This window comes from Macadamia integrifolia, chromosome 10 (assembly GCF_013358625.1).
Source record: "Macadamia integrifolia cultivar HAES 741 chromosome 10, SCU_Mint_v3, whole genome shotgun sequence".
NCBI classification, from domain to species: Eukaryota; Viridiplantae; Streptophyta; class Magnoliopsida; order Proteales; family Proteaceae; genus Macadamia; species Macadamia integrifolia.
Genome location: NC_056566.1, coordinates 12,224,675 through 12,251,121, shown reverse-complemented (window position 1 = coordinate 12,251,121; position 26,447 = coordinate 12,224,675). Strand labels below are relative to the sequence as shown.

Below are 26,447 nucleotides of genomic sequence, written 5' to 3'. Positions count from 1 at the left end.
TCTTTTCAAGTTCTGTTTTCGAACCTTCTTCTAGCCAAATTTCAGTTTCCCTACATGAAGTCAACTTCTCCCAAGAACTCTGTTTTTTATCTAATTTCTAAAATTAGTTTCAGATTGTTGTTCTGTTGGTTATAATTTCTGTTGTGTTAGGCTCGAACTTGCATCAATTTCAGAAATCCTATTCTTACTACACTACTTCAAATTCTGATTCTGAAACCAAGTTTCTACCTCTAATTTCAGTTCTGTTTGCTCATTATCTGCTACAATTACACTCTCTTAATTTTGATCTGATGTTTTTAAGTCTACCTATCAAATTCTGCAACTTCCCAGCTCTCCTAAACCAGTAGGAATGCTCCGTAAATTTAAATTTGACCATCCAATTTTGATCAGACTTTGCAGATCTATTTTACACGAAAAACAGACCCTTAAACTTGATATTGGCCAAATCAGACCTAGTATTATTCTGTTAATGGTTTTCTTTTCAAATCTGGTTTTATTCCTTACCTGTGATCCTGTTGCAAGCTGGTCTCCCACCAGATCTCACTGTTTCGGGGTTAACACTACATCAAGAATCTATTCTCTCCTTCACATCTTGAAGTTGTAGGAGTAGAACGACTACTTAGTCAAATCTACTTCTACAGATTTTATCCCTGCTCTCCGAATTTTCTCAAATTGTTTAGCTATTTGCAGCTACTTTCCACATAGGAATAAACATCAATTGCATAGTTGTCAAGGCATTGCCTTGGCATCCATGTGCACTCCAAGGGTCTAGGCGTTCTGTTGCCCTATTAAATGCAAGAAAGGCGAAGCCTTGGTAACCTAGGCAGTGTCCTGGATGCCTTGATCAGCCTAGCGGCCTAGGCAAATACCTTATTGTTTGGTCCATTGATGCAATCACTGGTCATAAAACCCTGCTTCGGGATTGCAATGGGCCCACAAGAATGATCGATAACTAAAAGAGTTTAGTGGTAAAACTGTAAATAAATGTAAGTTTTGGATCTCTTTTAGGAAAGTAACAGGATTAAAGAACTGAAAATTCGGAAAAGAGGGGGGCAAAACAAAAACAAATTATCAAATATGAAGCACTGCGTATTCTGGAATTATATGTTACAGACTAAGGATAAGTTAGATACAAAATTCAGAAAAAAAGAGTTTTGTGTAACTAGGAGAACTGTTGGGCTCACTTGTAAATAATAGAAGTTGATTGCCTTCAACCTCACAATGAAACTATAAGGGTGGATAGAGGATTTTCTTGCGACTACTACAGCTTCTCAACCTAAACTTCAATCGATAGGAAATTTCAGAAGAAACTTCCAACCAAAACCATGGTTCAAAATTTCGATAATTTCGCAAGTGCCCAATACAATATACCAGGGTACCTTTAAAAGTCCCCAATTTCGACCTATTTCGACAGGTTTCGACAAACTTCGACCATTTTGACTGAAATTTTGACCAACTCGATGGGTTTAGCCATTTTGGTCCAACCAGCCCCTTATAAAAGGGCTGGTTGCCAAAGGACTTTTAAAAGTCACGCTCATCGAGAGAGTCTCCAGCATCCATTCTTCTTCTTCTTCATGCTGTTCTTTTTATTCCTTTTTTTCTCCTTTTCCATTTTTCCCTTTCTTCTTTTATTGGTTACATACATTCCCTATATTTCAGGATCTGTAACCACTAACAGCAATAGAAGAGAAAGGAGAGATGAGAGAAAGAGATTGAGGGAGAAGAAGAGAAGTGGAAGAAGATAGGGAAAGACTGCCAAGAGTGTAGCAGGCTCAATACCATTGGAGCCCCCATACCACCAATATTTATTAACAACCAAAGTAGTAGAATAAAATAAGGAAACTAAGGCTTTGTGCCACAAGAAAGATAAAATAAGAAGTTTATCCTAATTAGTAAGTAGAAATCTATCCTAACTAGTGAAAGAAATAAAAACAAGTAATACTCAGCCATGATAATTGATAGGGGCACTCCCCTTATCGTGGTAGACATGTCTTAACACTCCCCTTCAAGCTGGAGTATACATATCAAAGGGCTCCAACGCAACAAGAATGAACACTAAAAGCAGCAGTGTCATAGATTCTAGTGAACACAAAGAGAACTTCATTTTAGTAGCAATATCAACTCAAGCACACCAATAATCAATGGCATCGATAGATAAAAATCTTTGTGTCGAATAAACCCAACATAACCATCATTAATGAACAAAATATGCAGTGGAGAGCATCAATCCGCAACCCAAAATACTATACCAACAACAACAACAACAAAAGGTCTTCCCAAAGAAGGAAGGTAGTAAATAGTAATCTACTCGAAAAAAAAAAAAAAAAAGAAGCAGCAGATAAAAGTACATCATAAAACTACACCACAATCTCTCCTCAAGGAAGGCACTCCCACAACAGGGTAACAATGATGTTAGTAAAAAAGATCATATGATTAGAGATCTAATTAGTAAAGATCGGATTCATTCTTGAGCCCCAGACAGAGGTCTCAGATAAAATTGCAGCATAAGTTGTTACGAACAAAATAACTCCGCATAAGGTTGTTGTAAACTACACAGCATAAGATCGTTGTAAACCAGACAGCATAAGGTTGTTGTAAACCAGACAGCAAAAGGTTGTTGTAAACCAGATAAATTGCATTGTTGCTGAATATCATATTCATAGATAAAATTGTTACGGAGGACACGAGCAGATGACCCAAACAAATAATAATCTTCAAATGATGACTTAAGCAGATGATCAACAATAATTTCCAGATAAAAATAACCTCCATTCCCCCCCCCCCTCATGTGTAGCATTACATGTTGACGAATAATGCATAGGACGCAAAATATATATATATATTCCACCATATATGGCAACAATAATCAGCATCTCAAAGGATGAACATCACAACAAATCCCACTATCAAGAGCAGCTGCAAATAAAATCCCAATAAAAATAATCTTTAATCACCCACTTGTGATAGCAAATAAAATAACAGATAAGCCAATAAAAAACCTCAAATAATACCAATAATATACATCACTCCCTGCAATCATCTAAAAATTGTAAATCCCAAACTGAAGTGATCTAGGACCCACCAAAGCAATATAATTGCAAATATACAGACCAATGGCAATTCTATAAATAATCCATAACAATCCCGGGTTAAAAACCATCGTTGGCCACAATTATCAGAGCACCCAAGAAAAAATATCAAACAACGGAATCTAGGGTTCCAAAACCTAGATCGGATCGCTTATGGGCCCACCCAATCAACAAGACTTCAAGTATTAAAAAGGCAATGGCAGTTTTGTAAATAAAAATAACCAAAATGTTCAAGGGGCCCTATGGGTAAATACAGAAGGAATGACAATTGACAACTGTAAATAACCCAAAGTTGAAAAGAGGATGGCATGGCTGTAATTTAGATGAAATCCAATTATAAGCACAAGCAAAAGGCAAAGGGTAAACTAGGAATGAGAAAGAAAAGGACAAGGGAGGATATAAGTAATAGGAAGGGGTATTTATGGCAATACAAAAAAAATCATAAAGAGAAACCCATTCACCCTAAAAAACAGGGATTAGGGGAGGGGGGGGACTCGCAAGGGGGAGAGATCACTCCTTGTGGCAATAGGACTCTTTCAGGAAGACTCCAAAAGACCAAGTGAGAACCAAGCAAATCAATTTCAAGTCTTTAACCCTTGAGCAACAATCAATAGGGAGTCTTATCTTCACGACAACAAACAGGAGAGACCTCGCCATCATCAACAATCGAACCAATCGAAACATACATCAGCTATTGAAGCAGACAAACCCTATCAATAGCAGATTCGAAGCAGAAAATCACAGCAAAGCATGGCAATTTGAACTCAATCAATAATATCAACCAGAGCTAATAAATTCAATGATTAGAGGTTTCAGCTGAAGCAATCGATAAACAAAGAATAAGAGCAGTGTTTAGCGACTAGTAGAAGACGCTTGCAGAACCATGTAGCAAGTCAGCAACCAGGTAAGTCTTCAACGAGAAAACCAGTAGCAGTAAACGATACCAGATAAGAAACATGTTACTTTTCCCTCATCAACTAGAAGAAGAAATCGAAGGGGGAAGTGGTTCTCAAAACAGATATCTAGTAGAATCAGGTACCGGTTATAGCTCTGATACCATGTGACAAACCAGGACCCGTAACCAGTAACTGCAATAGAAGAGAGATATTGGGGGAGAAGAAGAAAAGAGGAAAAAAAGAGGGAGAGTGCTACAAGAGTGTAGCAGGCTCGATACCCTTACAGTCCCCCCATAGTACAATCAAATAAGGAAACTAAGTCCTTCTGCTACAAGAAAGATAAAATAAGAAGTCTATCCTAATTGATAAATAGAGATCTATCCTAACTAGGAAAAGAATAAAGCTAAAGCAAGGAAGAAAAATCCAACCATGATAGGGACACTCCCCCGATCGTGGTAGACATAGCTTAACATAGTGCATCTATGTATTTCCCGGTGATGACTACGTATTTCCAGACCCTGTAGTGGCGGAAGCCTCGTGCACTGGGTTGTCGCTTTTAGTTGTTACGTTACCCAAGCTAAATTGGCTGTCTATGACCTTGTTCATCACTTAACAAGCAAGCCGTAATGCCCTCTGACTGATTTCTGGTTCCTAATTTCATGTTCTGCTTAGCGAGAATTCGCTTACAAGTTACAACGGAACACTATATTCATGCATATGTCTTGCTTAAAATGTGTCGTAGTGCTGTGTTTTCATTCATATGTCTTGCTTAAAATGTATCTTTTAAGGAATCATTGATCTAGAAATGTGTGAATGGCAGCTCTTGTCCATCCCCTGTTCAAGCAAACACTCGTATCACACCTAGGGTGCCTAGGCAACACTTCGATGGGCGCTTTGTCACCTCAAAGCCAAAGGGCCCATCGACATCCTTGAGTCACCTTAACCACCATGCTCAATTGATTAGAATTCCTGTCACCGATCTCCAGGCAAACCCAAATTTTCATTGCCAATCTAAAAAGGAAATTTTGTGTAAGAAAGACTTGGAGGATGTTTTTTGGCTAGACATTCTTGTTGCCGCATATCTCTAACCAAAGACACTTTTAACTCTAGTGCTTTATTTCAAGTTCATTAATGCAATTGTCTTAGACTTGTCAAATAAAAAAAATTGTTAAACCTGCTTCTAATTTCTATAAAATGGATCTTCACAATGACATTTTTAGCATAATTTGTCACCACGGAGAATAATTCAACATTTTTAACCATGTGAAATATCAATGGTCATTCATTTCAAGAAGAATTGCAAATGAATATGATACTATTAGTTTGAAGAATTCAACCAGTGCATGCAAATTATACTTCTAGTGAACAATACACAAGAATCACTACCGATTGAAAAAAATGTCTCAGCATAATTTGTTTTCACTAAGAACAGGTATATCTATTGAACAGAAAATAAGAATAACTCTTAAAAAAGTAAAAATGCCAGCACACCTGCTTTACTATGCTAGATCGCCGGTCAGATAACTGAGTGCACAGAGGTGCTACAAGTTGCTTCAAGAGCGTGAGAAAACTAGGATAATCAGTGGCACCTGATGAAAAATAGATAACATATTATTTTCTGTCCTCACTCTACCACCAAACCTTCACTTACTCTAATCAAAGTAATTTCATTGCCACCAACAGAGTATGAAAAGCTCAAAACAGGACAAGTATAAGCAAAGTGACTTATCAGAAAAATAGAAGTGTATGGAGTTATAAAAGATTTTTTTAGCAGGAAGCACTGAATTCAAGATTTTTGGACTAGATCTTTGTTCTGTCCGGATCCCTTGTTCAACCACCAAATCAGCAGATAGCTACTTAGCCTCGCAATATGTTTGTTTGATTCATAAGGTGGCCTGAGTTTACATTCTGTTTTTCCTTAAGATCACTTGCAGTTATCATCAGCAGTTATATTTGTAACTGGGCAAGCTCCACAGACCAGGCTAGTGAACCCCAACCAAGATGAGGCTCTAGACGGCAGGGCTGAGATTGCAGACCTGGCTAAGTTCAGATCTATCCAATCAAGGTGGGCGGTCAGCTTGGAATGATCTTCACCCCAGCCCATGAGCAATAGAGCAGGACTCTTTTTTTTTTTTTTCCCCTCCTTCTGAGTAAAATAGTTCGCTTTCTTCAACAATTGCACTCAACAACTCAAGTGGAGAAAGAAGGAACAGTAAATTCATCACAAACCTCCAAAGACAAGGCCCTCAAGTCTCTGCATGGCAGCTATGCGGACAGACCAATCTTTTTCTGGTACAAGAGTTGATGCTATCTTCTCAATCTCCCGGATAAGCTCCTTTTCTGAGTATACTTTAACAGGGTCTACAGGTTTTTCTGATAGATCACCTTCTACACACCCACCAAAAAAAGAAAGGGGAGAGTGTGAGATTCAACATGCACCCAAGAATGACATTAATATAGAGAGAGAAGGAATAATGCATAAGGAAACGCACCTACAAAATAATCTTCTCCAAGGATCATCTTAATAAGATTACTAATAGAAGTTTTGATGAAAATGAAGTCCACAGCAAAACACAAAAATAAATGACAGCAAGTTCTTTGCACAACCTGCATAAGAAGGCCCTCCTATGTGGTCCACCTAATTGTGTCATGTATAAGGGTGATATGGCAACTCTAACAGTTGGATAGATAAGGGCCATAAGGCAGGGACAGGATTGCCTGAAATTTGAAATTTTAGAGCTAAATATGTCTTCCATGTATTGGCATTTCCCCTATGTTTTAAGTTGTGCATTTATTCTCAACCATTTTCACAAGATTCATTTCCAAGGGGAATTTTAAATCCTTATATTGCCATGTGGCCAACTCCTATTGAGCCGAAACTTGACATATGAGCAGAGTGCACCCACAAATTTGACCCCACCTGATCTGCCATGTGGCACCTAGGACAACATTCCTAGGTGGGCCATGCCGAACATCAGAGCCTAAAATAAATCTTTCAATCCAAAATTAATGCTGTAAGCCAAAAGGGGAGTCATACTTGTAATTTTCTTGTTTGCTTATTATAAATAAAGGCTTGGGTGATCTCATTATTCACTCAAGCATTCTACCCTAATTTGGCTGTTAACACTTTAACATCACACGACAAAATAGCTGTGACAAGAAGTTGGCTGCATGAAGTTAAAAACAAAAAATCATATAGTCCAAAGCATTTGGATCCAAAACAGCTAACCTCCAGAAAGAGACATCACATGTGAGGAACTCTTTGTCTTTGGACTGCTCTTTTTCTGGTTAAGACTGGCAAGCTTCATTTCAGAAGCAGCAAAATGACCTGCAAGGCCATCTGAAGAGCGAATCTTTGGTTCAATTCTCTCCAATCTAGCATTAATGTCTTTCATCTGCAGTTCATTAATGTAATAATAACATAACCTGAGTAATGCTTACAAATTTGCATAGTTCTTTCTATTAAAAAGGATAATAGAATAGAATACTCTGCGGAGTTAACAAAGCCCAAGGGCCTAGTACATATATTGGAAAGGGGGAAAGGGTTGATGATAATCAACAGTTAGATGATCACCATAGATGTAGGTAGATGATTGCGTTGCAGTTCATCCCGAAATGGTAGACCAACATGTGTATACATTTCCTGCAAGGAGTCGAACAACCAAAATAAATCCAATGACAAGTCAAACTCACTTGATTAATTAAGTCAATTTTTTCTTCTGTGTACTTGCAAAGCATTAGTTGAAGAAGACAAATCTGAACCAATAATGTTTATAAAAATACTTTAAACACTGAACCAATAATGTTTATTAAATACTTTAAAAATTAAAAAAACTAAGCACAAGACTTTAAACTGCCACCAACCTCCGATTCTACACAAACGAAAGAGTAAACATTATAGACCGGCATAAAGCAGCATTTAGATGTAACCGTTCAGCTCTGCATTCACTAAATCAGTCTAACTCATTAGGGTTGGACCCATGTAAAGAATTAAAGGATGCACAAGAATACGGAAACAAGCTGTAGTGGCCCTAGTAAAAATGTTATAATTTCTTTCTTTACTCCCTTTCTATCATTTCCTTTGTTAGGATAGACCAGATATCAACGATATCAACTCCGTGAGGCAGTCTCCATCTTCTAGTGCAAAAACGGTATTTAGTGACTTACTAGAAGAAGTTCATATAATGTTATAGCAGAAAACAATACCCAGAGGGAAGAGAAACAATACCCAGAGGGAAGAGAATCTCCTATATTAAATTATTCACCCAAAAAAAAAACCTCTAAGACTAAACTTTGACAGAAGAATCAGCAGCACTGTCTGCCACCATTGGATTGTAACAATATCATCCCATCCTTAAACTACCCCCCCCCCCAACAGACAAGAAACAATTTATTTGCAGTTCTAACTTCTAACCACCTCCTGCTTAGCCAAATCATCAGATTTTTTTATTTACCAATCTCAGCATTCAAGTGTCTAAGCAATTGAACCAGGTTGCAAGAGCTCAAATGAATCAAGCTAGCTAGTGCATTTGTATATCTTCAGTGGTACTAACAAAAGTTAAACAACCTTCTTTCTCTATTGTAGTGAATTTTCTTTCATAGCATTACCTTCAAACCGAAGAAGATATACCCAAGTAATTTCACTCCAAAATGAGTAGTTTTAATTTTACAGTCCAAAACTCCCACCTGGCACTTGTATGCGTTAATTAGCTCCCTACCTATCATGTAGCCAAGAATCATAGTTCTAAATCTCGGAAATTTTGCAAGTTCAATGGTTTTGACCCACCCCGAGGTGACCAATTTCAGAAATTTTGACCCAAATTTCTAGAAATAGCCCAGAAAAAAATACCCGGTTTCGGAACTTTCGGTTTCGACCAAGGTCTGATGTAGATAAGTCACTTGGGCTTATTTTATTGCAAATAAACCTTAAGTTGTGTTATGTATGTGTTGGGCCTTTGATCCCATGGGTTTTCTTTGAAATGGACCACTTTAATGGGCCTAAAATATGGGTTGAAGGTAGGAAAACGGGATTTAATTCATTAGTTTAATTAGTTGTTATTTAATTTAATAAAGGCCCATTAGGCCATTGATTGGTTGTAAAGTCCTATATGGACTATTAGTTAGTTAGTCATACTCCATGTTGAGTCATAAAGTCAAGTCCTAGTCCTATTTTGAATTCTTAGTTGCAGTAAGAGTGTCTAGTCCTCTTTGGAAACTAGCTCATAGTCATATTATGATTGTAAACTTCCACTCTATAAATAGAGAGGCATATGTACGGTTATTGGACAGATTTGAATGAAAGAAAGTTTGCAACTAAATGCCTAGAGCAGCTGAGATAGCTGTGGGTGAGAAGCCCAGTCTGAGATAGCTACCCCCTCTCCCATGTTCTCTTTCCTTTGTCACTTTTAAATTCTGTTTTATTTGCTGTTAATAAAGAGTTCCAGATCTGCCCTTCAACCCTTAGTTCTGTCCAGCCAAGCACCTCAATCGACAGCCCAAGATGACTCTCAAAAACAAGGATCGATCAGCTGGCTTTTCTCTCTCTTGACAACCCAGCCGACAGCCCTCTGTTCACATCAGGTCTCAGTTCACTCAGGCCTTTCCAGCGACTGTTCCTAGTGCTTAAAGGATCCCTCGATCCTCCTCTCAGACCTGCCAAAGCAAGATAGCATCAGTTCTTGGAGTTCTTGACCTTTTCTCTCTCTTAAGTCTTGAAATCAAGAATCTGCAGATCTCCTACACCAGCCGGCAGAATCCCTTCATCTTTGGAGGTTTTGTCCCTCCCCTACAGGCCTACATTCGGCCCAAGTCTCAACCTCAACAGAGGTTCACAGCCCCAACCGCAGGTATTATCCCGTCTCCCCTGCGCATGGTTATTCTCTCCCATAGGGTTTGTTTTTTGGGTGCAACTTTTGGGGCTCTATTTTGTTGGGTCTTGTGTGGGTTATTAAACTCTTGTTCCGTGAGTTGCTTTCATCCTTATGGGGTTATTTCTGGTTTTGTTTCTTAAGTATCTCTTATTGTAATTCCACCCATGGAGGTTGTTAAGTTTTGGGATTCCACCCATGGGGTTGTTAAGTTCTGTGGGTCATAAATCTCTACCCTGTGAGGTGCACTTTTGTATTGTTTGGGGTATATTTCGTGGGGGTTAGTATCTTGTAATCTACTCCTGCATTAAAGTCGTTACCTGGAAGACCCAAAAGATTCTTCCAATGTATCATTTCTGGGTCCAATGGAATTCATAGGTATAAGAAGAAGCCCGTCAAAGCTGTACATTAACATTCCCTCTCAAGTTTCTCCCATCGAATGTCACACGCACCCTCACAACTTGCACACAAACACTCTCTCACTTGTGGCACAAACACACAATCATATGCATTTCTACCTCTCTACCACAAAGTCGCCAGGTCTACCAGATAGTGCGCACCCATCCTATCATCACCAAGCACTTCAAAAAATCCAAATAAATGCAAATACAAAGGACAACTAGTTTTGATGCAGTTCGACTGTGTACCTACATCCAAGAAGTACTGCCTTGACCAGGCATTCACATACTCAATCCATTTGTGATTTTTAACTGCTACAATAGCTTAAAAACACTTAATCCTACTTTTACACTTGCCTACGCAAGTGCAAGGGGTGTATTTCAGCCACAAAAATGACTCAGGAGCACCCTCTCCTACTTCAACCCTTGATGATCACAAAGGCAAGGACTACAATCCCAAATCACAGACAAGCCCCAACTTGCAAGGCTTACAATTTTAAATCAATAAAATCAAATCACCCCCCCCCATGACAATCATGGCCTAGGCTTTCAACAATAAGAAAAACCTATAACAAAAAAAAATAGGGACTTGCAATGCAGATTACCTCAACGTGTGTAATCCTGCTAACGACTGGTTCCTCCAATGCGTAGGAATCTACTCAAGTATGCTACAATATCAATGCAGCCTCGTCTCAAACCCTTTTCCACCAAAAACGAGGTTTTGCAAATTCTTTTTTGCCTGTCCCTGTGCAATCCCACAATGTATAGCCTCTCTAATGCGAAAATAGAAGCTTGAATGAGCACAAAACATCAAAGCAGGAACTCTAACGATCAGTACATCATCTTCTTTATCCAGAAGGGGGATTTTTTGCTCATCTGAATGTTTCAGGACACTCATTTTCCTGAGCATTTTGGAAAAAACTGCGACCAATTCAGACATGAAACGAGCAAATTATGGCCTCTACAAGTTGTACAAACGATTTGGGGGCATTCAGTCATTTTAAAAAATCGTAACATTCCAAATGTAACAAGGCAGCTGTGCGACTTTTCGCAGCATCACAAACCCAGGTGGCTCGCTTCTTAGCTGTTTGATCTTGCATATAAAGTGCAGATTGCATATATATCGCAAGATATGGCGCATTCCGTCTCGGATTTGAGCCACAAGTGCCTCTAAAACGGAATCTTCGGCATGGCAGACAATACTCCGCCATACACAATATCACCATAAAACAGTGGCTCAAGCATTAGCCATTTGATCAGAATCTCCATTATGTGGGTTAATTCTTTACCGCTAGGTTGAGATCGTGAAACGTGGCGCATTCACAAGCTTTGATCAGCATTGTTCTACTCAACTTCACTATTTGTGCAAAACATGTATAAAGCACTCGATCCAATGCTGTGCAGCATACGGATATTGGTGCACCTACCCAATCATAAAGTTATCGCCAGAATATTGAGCATCAGCTTCTGCGGCACCTATCCACTCTTGAATTTAAGCTACTAGATTAGAATCTACCAACGTGGCCGCATCTCAGCCAGCCATCTATGCACGCCAGTGCACCATTCTCTATGCACCTGACCACTAAGGCTGTGTTTGGTAGTCAAGAAAAGAAAAGAAAAAAGTACAAAAATTGTACTTTTTCTTGGTTTAAGAATTTCTCTTTGTGCTTGGCATGTCCCGATCCAAGAGAAGATTCAGTTTTTGAATTTCAAAATTCCCCTTGGGAATTGTGAAGTTTTCTTTTGCTCCCAAAAAAAATCTTGCCAAAAACACAAGAAAACATGAGAAAATACAAAACATTTCTTTTCTTTTCTTCTCTTCTAATAGTAACCAAACATACATACTTTTTTTATTTTCTCACTATTTCATTTCTTTTCTTTTCTTTTCTTTTCTTTTCTTTTCTTTTCTTTTCCTTTCTTTTCTAGATTCTTTTTTCTTTTCTTTTCTTCTCTTGGCTACCAAACATAGCCCAAGAGAGCCCAAAAGGGTATTAAGCTATATCTTTCTCATTTTTGCGAATTTTCAATTCCATCATCACCACCATGCGCATGAAGGAATGGTGTCACGAAAAACTCCTATACAGGATAAAACTGGAAAAGAATAGCTTGCTTAATTCTCCGAATTAGCTTCTTTTCGGCATGATGTTACGAAAACCGCTGTAATTTGCTTGTCTGGTATCGAAACAATGTGATTCCAGTTGCATTGTAAGGAAGGCTCAACGAACTACGTTTCACATGTATATTGCTCCGCCCATATCTGCCACTAGACCTTCCGAAAATAGCTCCAAACTTGCTGCCTCTGCATGAACATATGATTTCACAACTTTTACTATATGGGGCCTTCAGTAGGCTTCCAAATGTCATCCAGATGCCTCTATAACATCTCCAAACACTGTCTGCACTTCCAACATGCTGTCTGGCTTCTCCAGAGCTCCCAAAACACCTATGCATCACCCAAACATTACCGGAACACCTTCAAGCGTCGCCACATAGTTGCCAACAATGACAACCCTAAATCCAATTGAGGAACACTTTTCCTTCACTTACTCCATAGGTTGTTCCTCTGAATATTTTCCAAAGCCAGAATAAAATAAATAGACTAGCTACACTAAGTTTGTAACAGTAAAAATCCCCCCCGACAGGATTTATTTTCACTCTTACTATAAGCTTCTAAAGGCCCCAAACAATCTAATCTATTATTCCCTCGGACCATACACTAATGCCTGAAGAAGCACCAAGGTAGGTACACTGTCAGAAATCTTGTTGCCTAATAGCCAAGTTACCTACTGCAATCCTCAAACAGATATCTCTTTTGTCAATCCCAACCACTTAGGGTTTCCTAAACTGAAACTACTGGATGATATAACAAAAATTCAAACAAGCTCAGAATCTAACATGATGGCTGTCAACTGGAACAACCATAACCATATCCCAACTAAATGGGGTCAGCTACATGGATCCGATAGGGAAATAAAGAAGAACAAAATAGAGGCTAAAAATGAAGAAAAATGGAGATAAGAGAAAAAACGAAAAGCAGTAGAAAAAGACGCATCATGAAAACATCCCCTATAAGGGGTCCGCAACACAGGTCCTTGTCCTTCACAAAACTCTATCCGAAGTCATACTAGAATCTAGCCCTACCATATGCATATCTTTACGTACCACTTCATCAATAGTCATTTTACGCCTGCCCCTACCTCTTCTGGCTCCCTCCAAATGAATCTAGTCACTCTTCCTTACTTGGGGCATCCATAGGTCTCCGTTGAACATGCCCATACCACCTCAATAGGCTCTCACGGAGCTTGTCCTGAAATGGTGCAACCCCCAAATTGTTTCTAACACAATCATTCCTTACCCTATCTCTCCTGGTCTTGCCGCACAGCCCTCTCAACATTCTCGTCTCCGCTACACTCAGTTTATTCCAAATACTCTTCTTGACCGCCCAACACTCCGCTCCATACATCATAGCTGGTCGTATAACTGTCCTGTAAAAATTTTCCTAGAGTTTATTACGCATTCTTTTGTCATATAACACTCCCGATGCACCTCGCCATTTCATCCAACCCACTTTAATCACGTGCCCAACATCCCCTCAATTGAATCACATAATGTGATACAGGAAAGGTAAGAGATTTCACAACCACTAAAATCATCAACAATGTAGTGCTTTCCACCATGTATCAAGTGGTAAAGGTGAAATGGGTTTCAAGCAACAAAACCTGCTTGGACCTTGTGACCCACAGCATGGAATATGGTGATTCAAATTCTTAGATTCTAAACTAGATCATACCAATCAATTTAAGTCCATGACATCACAGAATTTGTTGAATGGCACAAAGTGCTAAAAAAACTCAATTAACTACAGACAGGGTGTACTTTCATTCTGGTGTAAAATTCTCATAAATTTCATAAATCCTCCTCTTAGTTTTGTATTGCGTCAAGTTCCATCATTTGCAAACCTGGGGAAGATCACTTAGAATTATTGTACACCTTAACTTTAACTTCAAGAAAATACACCTAAGAACTAAAAAATACCATGTAATGAATCATTATGTATCAACCACAAAATTTCCCAGAAATTAATACTGAAATAATGCAGTTCAGAAAGAGCCAACAAACAAACAAGTTCTACTGACCTCAATACACAAAATAGCTGCTTCCCTAACACCAGGATTTGAATCAGTCAACATCTGCAAAATCTGATAGCACAAAGGCTAAGATTCACCAGAGACAAAAAAAGCTAGCAGGAGTAAAATGACGTGAAAGGCAATCAGTTATGGAAACAAGTTGTAGAGGCCATACCGGAGGAAGTATAGCCCGCTGAAGGGGTAGCTCAGTCGAGGCAAAAAGACCAATAGCCGACGTGACAGTCCGTGCAAACTCTTCCCTGACTCTCCAGCTCTTGTGCATCCAGGCATACGACCCAGCTCTTTCAACAATGATGGTTGGGGAAGAAACCTACATTATATATAATCAGCCATCATTACTCATCAGTTCAATGGGTAATAACAATACAGCCATTGTTTATGGTTAAAAGTAATATCAAATAAAATATGAATATATGCTGGATTTTAAAATAGGAAGCTCCAAATACTCGGATGATAAGCAACGGAACAAAAATTCAACAGTCTTAGAGGTACATCAACCAAATTAGGAAAGCAATGTCATTATTAATGCGAGTGAATTTCTCTCTATTTTGGAGGCTTCGATCGATCAGCAAACTCTCGTGCTGATGAGCTTGCTAGGGGTGGGACCGTGGGATTAACAGGGATACACTGCGACTGGGGCCTTATCCTATCACGTAGTCTCCCCTCAAAAAAAAAAAAAAAAAATGAAATCAGCACAGTTGCAATTAAAAGAAAAAAAAAATGAATCCACTTCTTTGAATCCAGTAGTCATCTGTGTCTTCCAATTCCACCACCCCTTACACTCATCTCGATACCGAAGCCTCAGTATAATCATCTCAAACGAAAAAGAATATTTAATAAACTGGATTAAAATTGACAAAGCGACCATATGGATCAAATTCAACACAATGAACCCAAATTTGATTCCGCCACACAAGGAATCCACTTAAAATTGGAGTGATAATCAGAATCCCTTGACAAAAGCTTTACCTCCATGAGAGTAAGTAGCAACCTTCTCGCAGCATCTCGAACAGGCTGCTTCCCATCTCCCAACCTCTCAACGACAGCGGGCACAAGAGCATTGAAATGCAACTTCAAATGCTCACCAGAAAGCACAGCAGCAGATGCTATGGCTTGCAAAGCCCCCTGAGAAACTCTGAAGTTGTTATCTTTAAAGAGATCCAAGCAACAATCAACAAGCGAAGAGACCTCTGCCGGCGACAAACTCTTTCTTGAAGCTTCAAGAAGCTGGTACAACCGTTCCACACCCGCCATTCTCTCCTTAGTGTCCTTAGAACGAGCAATCTCCAAAGCCTCCTCCATTGCTGAGGAGGAACAGAGAACCTCGGCGATTCAACTAGGGTTTTCCGATCTTGTGAACGAACTGCAGATCTGCTCTAGATTTAACGGATTCCCGTCGCTAAGTTTGGAGAAAGAGGGTTAAATTTTGTAGCGTAAGCTCTGTAGAGAGAGAGAGGGAGAGAGCAAAGCGAGGAGGGAGAGAAACGCGAGGCTGAAGAGAGAGAGAGAGTGGGTATGTCAGTAAGAGAGAGGAGTGAGAGAGACGGGTAAGTAAAAATTTGGTCGAAACGTTGCTGGATCGACGGAGGCGACGATTTATCTGTCTGGTACCGGTAGTCATGAGATTACCAGTCATTTGTGAGTAATTTACGAGATAATGCCACTGTCTTTTTTAAAAACTCGCGGTAATTGATACGGCACACGTCACCACAGGTGGAACCGGAATATTAACCGTTGGATTAACGTATATGAAAAGTCAGTAGCTCATTTTTAATTATTTAGAAAAAAAAAATATCTAGTTGGGAGAACGCCATCGACCGGGGTTTAAAATTTGGATCGATCACAACCGATATTGATACAGGTCGGATCAATATTCGTTGAGAATTACCTTGTTTAAGAAAAAAATTTAGACCATTTTATTCTTAAAACTTACCATGAATTGGCATGGATCAGTTTAGTATTAGGTATTAGTTTCGGCTAATATTTATCCAATCCATGCGATCTTGACCGGTCTGGTCCGATTTCAGCCAAATGGTAGCTCAAAACTCAAAAAGAGGCAAAGGTCATGTTTTCATATTTTTTGGGTGGTTGAAAGGCAAAGGCTATGCCTCATGCGTTGGTAAAACCTACCCTGTTAGTTTAGAGAAAATGGTGGAGTAAATGGGATCCACATGTTGGTGGGGTTTTCGTGATGTGGGAATGTTTGGGGTAAAGTTAAAATGAATGTTAGTTTAGCATTTCAGTTTATCAAAAAAAAAAAAAAAAAGTATGGCATTCTACCAACTCTTTCTGTGTGGGTGTTGGGTGTCAAAACCTAGTTCAAATTGATAAAATTGATTGAAAAAATATGGATCAAATCGGATTGATTCTTATTATAATGGAGTATGATAGGACCAATTGAAAACCATGCTGCACCACACTAACTGATATTCAGCTCAAATTAAATGATACTGATAAAAAGATATTGAGTATAATTATGAATAAGTGAATTGATTATTCATTAATTTCAATTTAGTGAGAAGATTTCTTGTTGTAAGAGGAATTGTGATTAATCAATGAGTATGAGGTTATAAATAAAGAAATTGATTTGTAACAATGTTTCTATTGATCTCCTTGTTCACTATACAAAATTAATTGAACAATTAAATAAATGATTTGATAATAAGGTTCATTTTGTGATTTCAATCATGTTTGTTTTCTCATTGATTATCTATCCATTGATTTCAAATTTGGTTTATCTTTCCTTTACAATGACAAACGATGATTTTGCTATAACCTCTGTTTATCCATTGATTTCAATATTAGTTATATTTCTCTTACACTTTTTATTCTTGTCATGATTATAATACAAACACATCAATTCCATTTATCTATCTTACCAATCCAAAGTGGTACCTCTTGCAATCCAGGGCATTATAAATGACATCATTTACATTGTTTTCCAATTTTTTAGTTGTAAGTTTTCTTTTAATCCTAGGTGATCGAACTCTTTTCCCAATTCCTTAGCCAGGAAGACCCTATTCAAAACTGCGGTTGAAGGAGCCTTTTTAATCCTTGTTCTTCATGTTCCACGCATATCAATAAATAGTCATATTTCTATTAAAAAAAAAAAGGAATACATCAAATCAAATTCTCTATTACGGGTTGTTTATTTGTTTGACTTAGGTAAGATGATTTTTTAAGTGTTTTTTACTAAATCTTTCCTCACTTTAGGTTTTGAATATAAATTTCATTATGGTTTAACCCCGAAAAACAAATCATTCTAAATCGATATTAACTTAATACTGAAAATCGAAATAAACCAAGATCGAAACCAAAGTTCCTTAACAATTAGATTTTGGCCTTATTCAACCTCAAATCAAAACCGATTCAATCTAACCAAGACCATGCAATGTATTCTTTACTCATTCTTTTTCATGGCATCCGGGGAATACAAAAATGAACCGGACGGCCAAACATATTTCTGTTCTATTTGCATTCCCGCAGAATAGAAGAACACCAGAAACATTCTCCCAGAGTGTTATCAAACGGCACCTAAAGATAAGCTTTCCCTCCGTTTTTGGGCTTGGATTTGCAAAGAGGAGGAGAATGGGTGGAGAGATAAGAATAAGTAATCCCTCTTTTTTTGGGCTCATATCTATAGAGAGTAGGAGAGAAAAGGGGGCGCTCAAATTTGCATAGGGGGGGGAGAAAAAATGAGGTGCTTGAATTTGTAGAGAGGAGGAGAGAGAATCGAATCAAGCTCTGCCTAACCACTGCGACCTCCTCAGACCATCTGTGCATCGCTCCTTTGTAGCGCTTTCCCAGGAAATTCTGCAATGTTTTATCTATTTGGTGGAACTTTGTGAAAAGGTGGGGTGGGAAGAATCCGTCGACTACATAAGCCATTAGTAAACTTTGATAATTGTTTAGTTGTCAACTCTAATTCCCACTCCGTACAACCAAACAATATAAAATTCTTTTTTTTGGAAGATTTTGTACAATTGTTCTACCCCATCAAAATCCCTCTAAACAAACAGGCCTTAGGTTCGTAGACTCACAATAAGTTTTCATGATGTCTCGCTTATGTGTTGTATCCGACAAGGTGTGTCGTACTCGACAAGGTTAAGAATAAGTAGTGAAATTTATTACCAAAAAAAATTAGATTTTTTGTTTTCAATATGAGTGGCCATGTTTTTTACCGAAAACATTAGAAATTATTGTATATTTATTTTGTTTTAAACTCCCTTATTTGTAATTTTTTTTTTCATCAAGTAGATCTAAGAATTCTTTATCAAAAAAGGAAAAAATTATGTTCCTCCCCTGTAGTTTGTCGAAATTACACGTGGATCTAAAGGTTTAAACGAATTACCGCCCCTCCTCTATACTGACGTTGTTAATTTGCTATTAATTTTGAAACTCAAAATATCATTTTACCCTTTGACGAAAAGATGATGAAAGATCATTTTACCTTGTTCATCTTCTATCCAAATACCCCAAAACCCTAAATTTAACCTTTGACTTGGGTTGAAAATCTTATCAATCTCCGGCGTAAACATCAATGCAACTGTCCGGCGAACAGAACTCATAAATTCAGAAAAGAATTGTTTCTCAAGCAGTAAAAGAAAAAAACAAATGGATTTCTCACCTTGGATTTCTAACAGAAGATCACACAAGATACAAAACTCAAGCAGTAAAAGTAAAAAACAGAGAACCCATAAATTTAGAAAACAACTATTTCTCACCTTGGATTTCTTATTCCTCCCCATTAAACCAGAAAAACAATTGAATTTGGCCATTTCAGATAGGATAATGGTTTCAATTAGAATGCCAAACAGAGAACACGAAACAGATGGCTCTTTTTCTCTTGATTTTCTTCTTCTTCTCCTCCGCTCTGGATTTCTATCCTACTGATATTTTCGTTTCTAATGGCTGAAAATTGATATATTACAGACTGAAAAAAGGGATCCATAAGAAATAACGAATATAATGAAGAAGATTGCTTCTTCGTCTTCTTCTAGGTTTTCCTACTTGGGTAGCTTTTCTAGTAATCCAACGATTCATATCCCAAGTTTCAAATCGAATTCTAAGCTCTTCAATTAACTACAGGGATGAAAATCTTAGGGTTTCGCTCAGTTTCTGTGGTGTGCGCAGGGAATCTGATCGAACAATCAGGTAGCAGAAGAGGTCCAGCTGCACGCAGCATACATGTGGAGGAGGGCATTGTGGATGAAGGAGTCGGGAGGGTCGGCGAGGCCATTCTTGAGGAGAGCAGCATGAAGCTTCTGGCCCTCATTCAGAATCTGATTCCGCCATCTTCTCTGACGGGGTGGACGTGGTAAGTTGCCGAGGGGAGCCTTCCCTTTTTTGTTTTGTTTTAATGGGATGGCAAATAAGGAAATTCATAGCATTTTTTATATTAAATGATATAATATTAGGTGACATCACCAATTAACAGTCCCAATTTCAATGGTTAAAGATAGGATTTAAGCATCTTACAAAAGCTAAGGGAGGGAGACGTAATTCGTTCAAACCCTTGGATCCACATGTAATTTCGATAAACTACAAGGGAGGGGGTGTAATTTTTCCAAAATAATAATAATAATAATTTTATTATTATTTTTTCTTTCTTGGTCTTTAATAGTGACTCCCATATGAATGATATTTTTTCAAAATAAGTATTCGTATAGAGTGCAAATTCCCAAATTGATTGTATGGGAAACCTACTTCCTTTATATTATACATATAGGGATCACAAGAACATGCAATAAGTATGAGAAAGAGACATTTTTTTAAGGAAATTACACTCCCCTCCCCTGTACGTTTCAAGTATTGCAGAACCCTCCCCTACGAAGTTTGATATTACACTCCCCCCCTGTAAGTTCTAGATTCTATCAACTGTACCTTGGCCGTGAGTGAGGAAACGTTAAGTGTAGTACAATTTTTTCAAAAACCCTAAAATACCCCCAACTAATTACCGTCTTCTTTCTTGAGAAGAATGATGGTTTCTTCATTCCTCCATACATCCTAAACTTCTGAAATTGAAATCGAAGATGAACATCTCCAAAGTTTTAGCGATCGATGGTGGTTCATATCGTTTGCGATCGAAGACATTACATCTCGTTGAAGATCGGAGTTGTTAATCGATGAAGATCGAAGTATAAGTTAATATAAATTGCAGATTTGGGAAAGTTAGGGTTTCAGGAGATTTAATCAAACACAATCAATTCTCAGGGCTTTGAGAGAGTTAGGTATTTGGGAGAGATTAAAGCTCTCAGTTGGTTTTTTTCAGAAGAGACATTGAAGAATTAGGGTTGTGGCGATTTATCATAAATCTAAGATCGATTGGATGCAGTGAGTGCCTGTATGCTCTCTCTTGTTATTCTCTATTATGCTTTGTTTTTTATTCTTCAATGGTGAATGGTGATGATTGATATGAAAATCGATGGTGAAAATTAGTCATTTTCTTTCTTACTTTGTTACCAATTTTGGCTTTCATTTGATTTACAAGCTAAGTTTTAAGGTTAGTATAAATCGCAGATTTGGGAGAGTTAGGGCTTTAGGAGATTTAATCACACAATTGAATTCTTATAGCTTTGAGAGAGTTAGGTATTTGGGAGAGATTAAAGCTCTCGGTTGGTTGTTCATAAGGGGCATTGGATGTTCTCTCTTATTATGCTATGTTTTTTGTTCTTCAATGGTGAATGCTGATGACTGATATGAAAATCGATGGTGAAAATTAATCATTTTCTTTCTGCATCTCTGACCATTTCCAGCTTCCATTTGATTTACAAGCTACTTGAAATTGTTGTATGGACTTAGTATTAAATCCTTGAAATGGTTGTAGGGACTTGGTATTTAATTCAAATTCTTGTAATGGTTGTAGGGACTTGGTATGGCAGAAATTTTCAATGCAATTGTTTTCTTCTTTGTTTTGGTATGAATGCAATTGTTTTCTTAATGCTTTGGAATGGTTGTATGTACTTTGTTTCTTGTTTTAAATCTTGGAATGGTTGTATGGACTAATTTCCATTCAAATCCTTGATGTAGTTGTGTTTATGTAACATCTCGTTTTTTTTTTTTTTTTTCATCAGAAAATCATTCATCATTCAATGGAAATTAGAGTTATCATATATTATCATTACGACTTGAATACGTCTGCACCTACCCTTGTTGATCTGGATGAGTACTGTTATCGGGACATGATGATCAATATTTATAACACAGTTATCGGACATATACCTATAGGACATACCATCACATTTAAAGTGAAGTGCGTACTTCCTTCCAACCAGCAGATGGAAGTGAATGAAAGTGTACTGGACATGTTTGGGTTGCATCAAGATGTTGAATGCATAAATTTGTATCTATACAATCTTCACTTGGATTCCAATCCAAGCAACCTATACACAGTAAATGGTTTCACTAGTGGACTAGTCAAACGGGAGACTGTTAGTAGGTGTGGCCATCAAAGTCAATGTGGCTTTGGTGATGATGTGATGCAGGATCAGTATGGCAATGGAAGTGATGTACTACAAAGTCAAGATGGTTTTGGAGGTATTGTGCAGCAAGTTTAGACATCTGGTGGGCATAGGATAAAGCACCAAATAAGAAGGGGTGGTGGTACCTATAGGGTTTCAACCAGTGGTGGACATCACAGTAGGAGTAACATGACTGATTCAGTTAGTATTGATGCAACTAATAGTATTGTTGATGTGAATGATGTGAATGATGGTAATAAGGCAGTTGGTAAGAGTGCTGGCAAAGTCATACATAGTATTGTTGCTGAACTTGATGCTGTGGATGTTGTGAATGATGGTAGTGGATGTTGTGAATGATGGTAGTAAGACAGTCAGTAAGAGTATCAATGAAGTCTTATTCGATATTTTAAGTTCAAGTGATGTTGATTGGAATTCTCTGTCCGAAGATGAGAGTGATATGAATGATGAAGAAGAATACAATGATGGGGCTGAAGATCAAATTGATGGTCATGATGATGGAATGGATGGTATAAGGGTTCCATACCAAGATAATAATGAAGCATTATCTGACTACTGTGATGGTGATTATTCTACACCATTCTTTAAGAATGTGAATGCTTCACATGGGCATGTGATAAGACTAGAGAAAGGGATGTTGTTTGTTGATGTGACTCATTTCAAGGCTGTTCTCAAAGACTATACTATTCAAGAAGGTTTTGAACTACTGAGAACCAAGAATGACAAGTCAAGAGTGCCTGCTTTGTGTGCAGCACAAGGGTGTACATGGAGGATCCACGCTTCACCTGCAGCAGATGAAGGAGTAACATACCAGATCAAGTCTATATGCAATGAACATTCTTTTGCGAGATGAAAACAAAACAAAGATATTACTTCTACTAGGATTTTTCGACACCTTACTTCAGGATCAAAGGCAAACCTAGATATGGATCAAGATGCAATCCGTTTATATTTCAAGGAAAAATTATAAGTTGAGATCCCTTATATGATATTGTACAAGGCCAAGAAGCATGCAACTACCTTCAATGAAGTAGATTGCACCTATTAGGAGCAAGCCTGCCCTACTTGTAGTTGATGAGATACGGAAGTTGTTGATGAAGATAATGCATAAGAGATATCAGGAGGGTTGCACATACAATGGGATGTCACACCAAAAATAAAGAAATTGCTAGATTTGATCCAAACACAATCCAAAGGATGTATAGTCCAAGCTGCTGGGGTATATGAGTTTGAGGTCACAGATACTGAAGGAAGGCATGTGGTTGATTTGAAAAAACAAACCTATTGTTGTAGAGAATGGGAAAGTTATGGATTACCTTGTAAGCGTGCAGCAGCATGCATTGTCAGTAAAAGAGAAAGCTTGAAGAATTACTACCATGAGTACTATAGCATAAAACATATTTGGCAGCTTATGAGGGTATTATTCATCCATTACTTAGACTTCAAGAGATAAGTGAAGAATATAGAATTGGTATTGTACAACCTCCATCAATCAAAAGACTTACAGGAAGACCACATACTCTTAGGAAGAAGGATACTGATGAAGTCCCACCTAGCCAATGGAAAAAAAGATAAAGAGTTGCCAAGTATAGCATATGCAACCAGGAAGGTCACAACAAGAGAAGATGTACATGATCTTCAGTGAAACAGAAAGCAAAATCATCTCAGGATTTCAATTTTTAAGTTTTAAATATTCTGAAATTTTAGTGATCTTATCGATTTGTTGCAGTTGACTAATAGTTACTCATGTTTATGTAAAAAACTGAGCAGGCAGGAAGTCAACCTGATACAAGCAATTCTCAAAGAACGACTAGATCACAAGCTTCTACAATGACCATTGAGTTGAGCATGCAAGCCAAGGTTAATGCACAATTGCAAGCTAAGAAACCAAAATGAAAGCAAGGGAACAGAGGAAGAAGGCAACTGCTAGTGGGAGTTGAATGCAATAGAGAGATAAAGTGCAATGAAAACTTTAATTGGATTAGATGATCCGATTTTCATGTTTGTACAATTAATATTTAAGACAGTACTTGGACTACTCTTTTGGGGTTTAATGTTATTATGGAGTATATGAACTGTGTTTAATTTTTTTGTGGAATGTTTATGGATGTGTGGAACATTTGTGGATGTTTGGAATATTTATGGATGTGTGGGGTGATATTTACAAGTTATATTTATGGATTATACAGGTTAAGTGATGAAAATCATGCCAAAATTCTGTCAAAATTTTGCCAAAATCATGCCAAAATGCTGTCAAAATTTTCATTACACAACCTAATTCAGTATAAATCATAGTTCATTCCTTAATAATATCGAACTTTTACATTTTTTGGCCGATAACTACGGCTACAAAACACCTAGGAAAAAAATAAACACAAAATTACAAAACATTTTCATTGATCCAGCAAAGTCCACTGTGTCATCCATCTTTATCTTCACACTCTGCATCTCTTGCTGCAACTCATGTAACACATCTCTGAGCATACACATCTCCTCTCACAACTGCCTCACATCCTCTTCCAACTCTTGCATATTAATGGTGGAATTGGATAACAGATTGGTAGTTGTAATATTCATAAGTTCACACCATGCGAACTTTTTGCATCCATTGTAATATGGACAACTATAAAAAAGTCTGTTTGGATTGTCAGCAGTCTCTGATATCCTGATCACAGCTTTCCGATGACATCAACATTTTATGGATCTGTCTTCCTGGTGAGCTGCAATTACTTGAGGTAGACATTTAGTTTGAGTAAGAGGGAGCCCCCTTGTTGTAGCAGGAATTAATCCCATTCAATTTTGACAATCCTAAAAAAACAAACTTTAGAAGACAATGAAAGTCATTACTGATCTTGTCTACTTCAGCTTTGGAAGCAAATAAGTCCTCTAGGCACACAAACACCAAAATAATAGAAAGTTTGCACCTTGGATGATAAACTAACATGTATGTTATGGAATTAACTTGGTTTATAGAACAATCATATCATGACCATTGCCTTGAATTAATGAAGAAACCAAAATTTTCATGGCATTTTTTGATAATCACATCATAAAACCAATAGAATCAAATTATATAAAACCGATAAATATATCAAGCATCTGAATTGTTTTCAAGCTTAAAATTCTCCCATATGTGAGAAGAACTGTACTATTTCAGCAATGAAGAATGGAAGTTCCAACAACTTAGGAAGCTCCTCATTTTAAATCTGAATTGTTTGCTCTTGCCCCCTTTTTCTCTTTGGCCAGCAGATACTCTGTGTCAGTCAATTGCTACATCCTAAATCTGGTAGGACATGGAACCACATAGGCTGTGGATACTATTCAGAATTACTTTAGGAATATGATGCAGTTATGCTTTCAAGTGCCTCACCCTCTAATTGCTTCCCTATGTCCAAATAACCTGGAGCCAATCAACCCCTAAAATTGATTATAGCTACACATCCATTATCACAATTACAACTTCCTGCTCTCATTACATTGACCACTTTCCCATGTGATTGTTTTTTACCATAGAAAGCAGAGCTGCTGCCCTGGAAATTGATCAACAGTGAATTGAAATTATGGCTTTCGATCAGAAATATAGTTATGGATTATTGTGAAAAACAGGGTTGTGCAGTGTTTTGATGGACTGGTAGGGTTATGTCACTGATTTTCAAGAGCTTCTTTAAGAGGATCTTTTTCTCTTCAAACTCTCACTTGGTTGCTTTCAATTAACTTTTAGCAACCATACTCTAAAAACCAAACTAATTGGATATTTAAAGAAGCAGCCACACAGTTGGAAACCATGGATAGGTCCAAAGATGGATGTAGGATGATAGTTCAGTCCAAAAACTAAGCTTCTTTAGTTTGGTTTTGGATGCTTCTAAGGTTAGATTAAGAAGGTTTTCATATTCACAATCATAATACTCTGTTTCGTGTTGCGCAGGCCAAGAAATTTCTAAACAAAAGGGGTGAAAAAGGGGGGGGGGGGAAGAAAGGGGAAAAAGAGGTGTTCTTACCTTCACAATATGAGCACTTCAATCGATTCAAGTGATCGGACACTGGCGTCGGAGTCAGGCACCTCTCTCGGAGATCGGAGTAAGGCAACTCTCTCCTTCCAATGGCTCCAAGAATTCCAAAACCCTCGATTGGCTCTCAAGAGAGTGTTTTTTAAAGAAAGGGGAAGAGGATAAAGGGGTCATTTAACATGAACTTCTAACAGAGTTAACAACATAGGGTGCGGTTGTAATTTTAAACTTCAGAGGGGGTCTAAGTGTAATACTTGAAACATATAGGGGAGAGGAGTGTAATTTCCTCTCTTTTTTTTTTTCTGTACAAGAAATAAAGAAAGAGAAAGAGAGAGCGTAATAGCTTTATTATAGTTATACAATTAATTAAGCATGCAATAGTTATAAATGCGTTGATGGCCTATGATTTTTTAATTGTCAAAGTCCAATATGAAAATCAATCAAGTATTAGGCTGCATTTGGTAGTCGTCTAAAAAAGTGTTTCTAACGTTTTTTTGTTTTACGAGAGCAAGAAAACAGAATCTTTTATGTTGTGTCCACGGTTCCTTTTTTTTTTTTTTTTTC

General features: G+C 37.7%; 1 protein-coding gene across 1 annotated transcript in view; it reads right to left on the bottom strand.

Moving 5' to 3' along the window:
• Positions 1–15,961, bottom strand: part of LOC122092038 (CLIP-associated protein-like) — a 41,970-nt gene extending 26,009 nt beyond the window's left edge. Inside the window, exons 1-7 of the mRNA XM_042662331.1 lie at positions 15,368–15,961; positions 14,553–14,708; positions 14,387–14,449; positions 7,560–7,628; positions 7,215–7,380; positions 6,215–6,373; positions 5,477–5,574 (exon numbers count right to left, since the gene is read on the bottom strand). Coding sequence (XP_042518265.1) covers positions 5,477–5,574; positions 6,215–6,373; positions 7,215–7,380; positions 7,560–7,628; positions 14,387–14,449; positions 14,553–14,708; positions 15,368–15,700 — 1,044 coding nt within the window. The 5' untranslated portion in view covers positions 15,701–15,961. The remainder of the gene's footprint in view (positions 1–5,476; positions 5,575–6,214; positions 6,374–7,214; positions 7,381–7,559; positions 7,629–14,386; positions 14,450–14,552; positions 14,709–15,367) is intronic.
• Between the last annotated feature and the right edge of the window lie 10,486 nt (positions 15,962–26,447).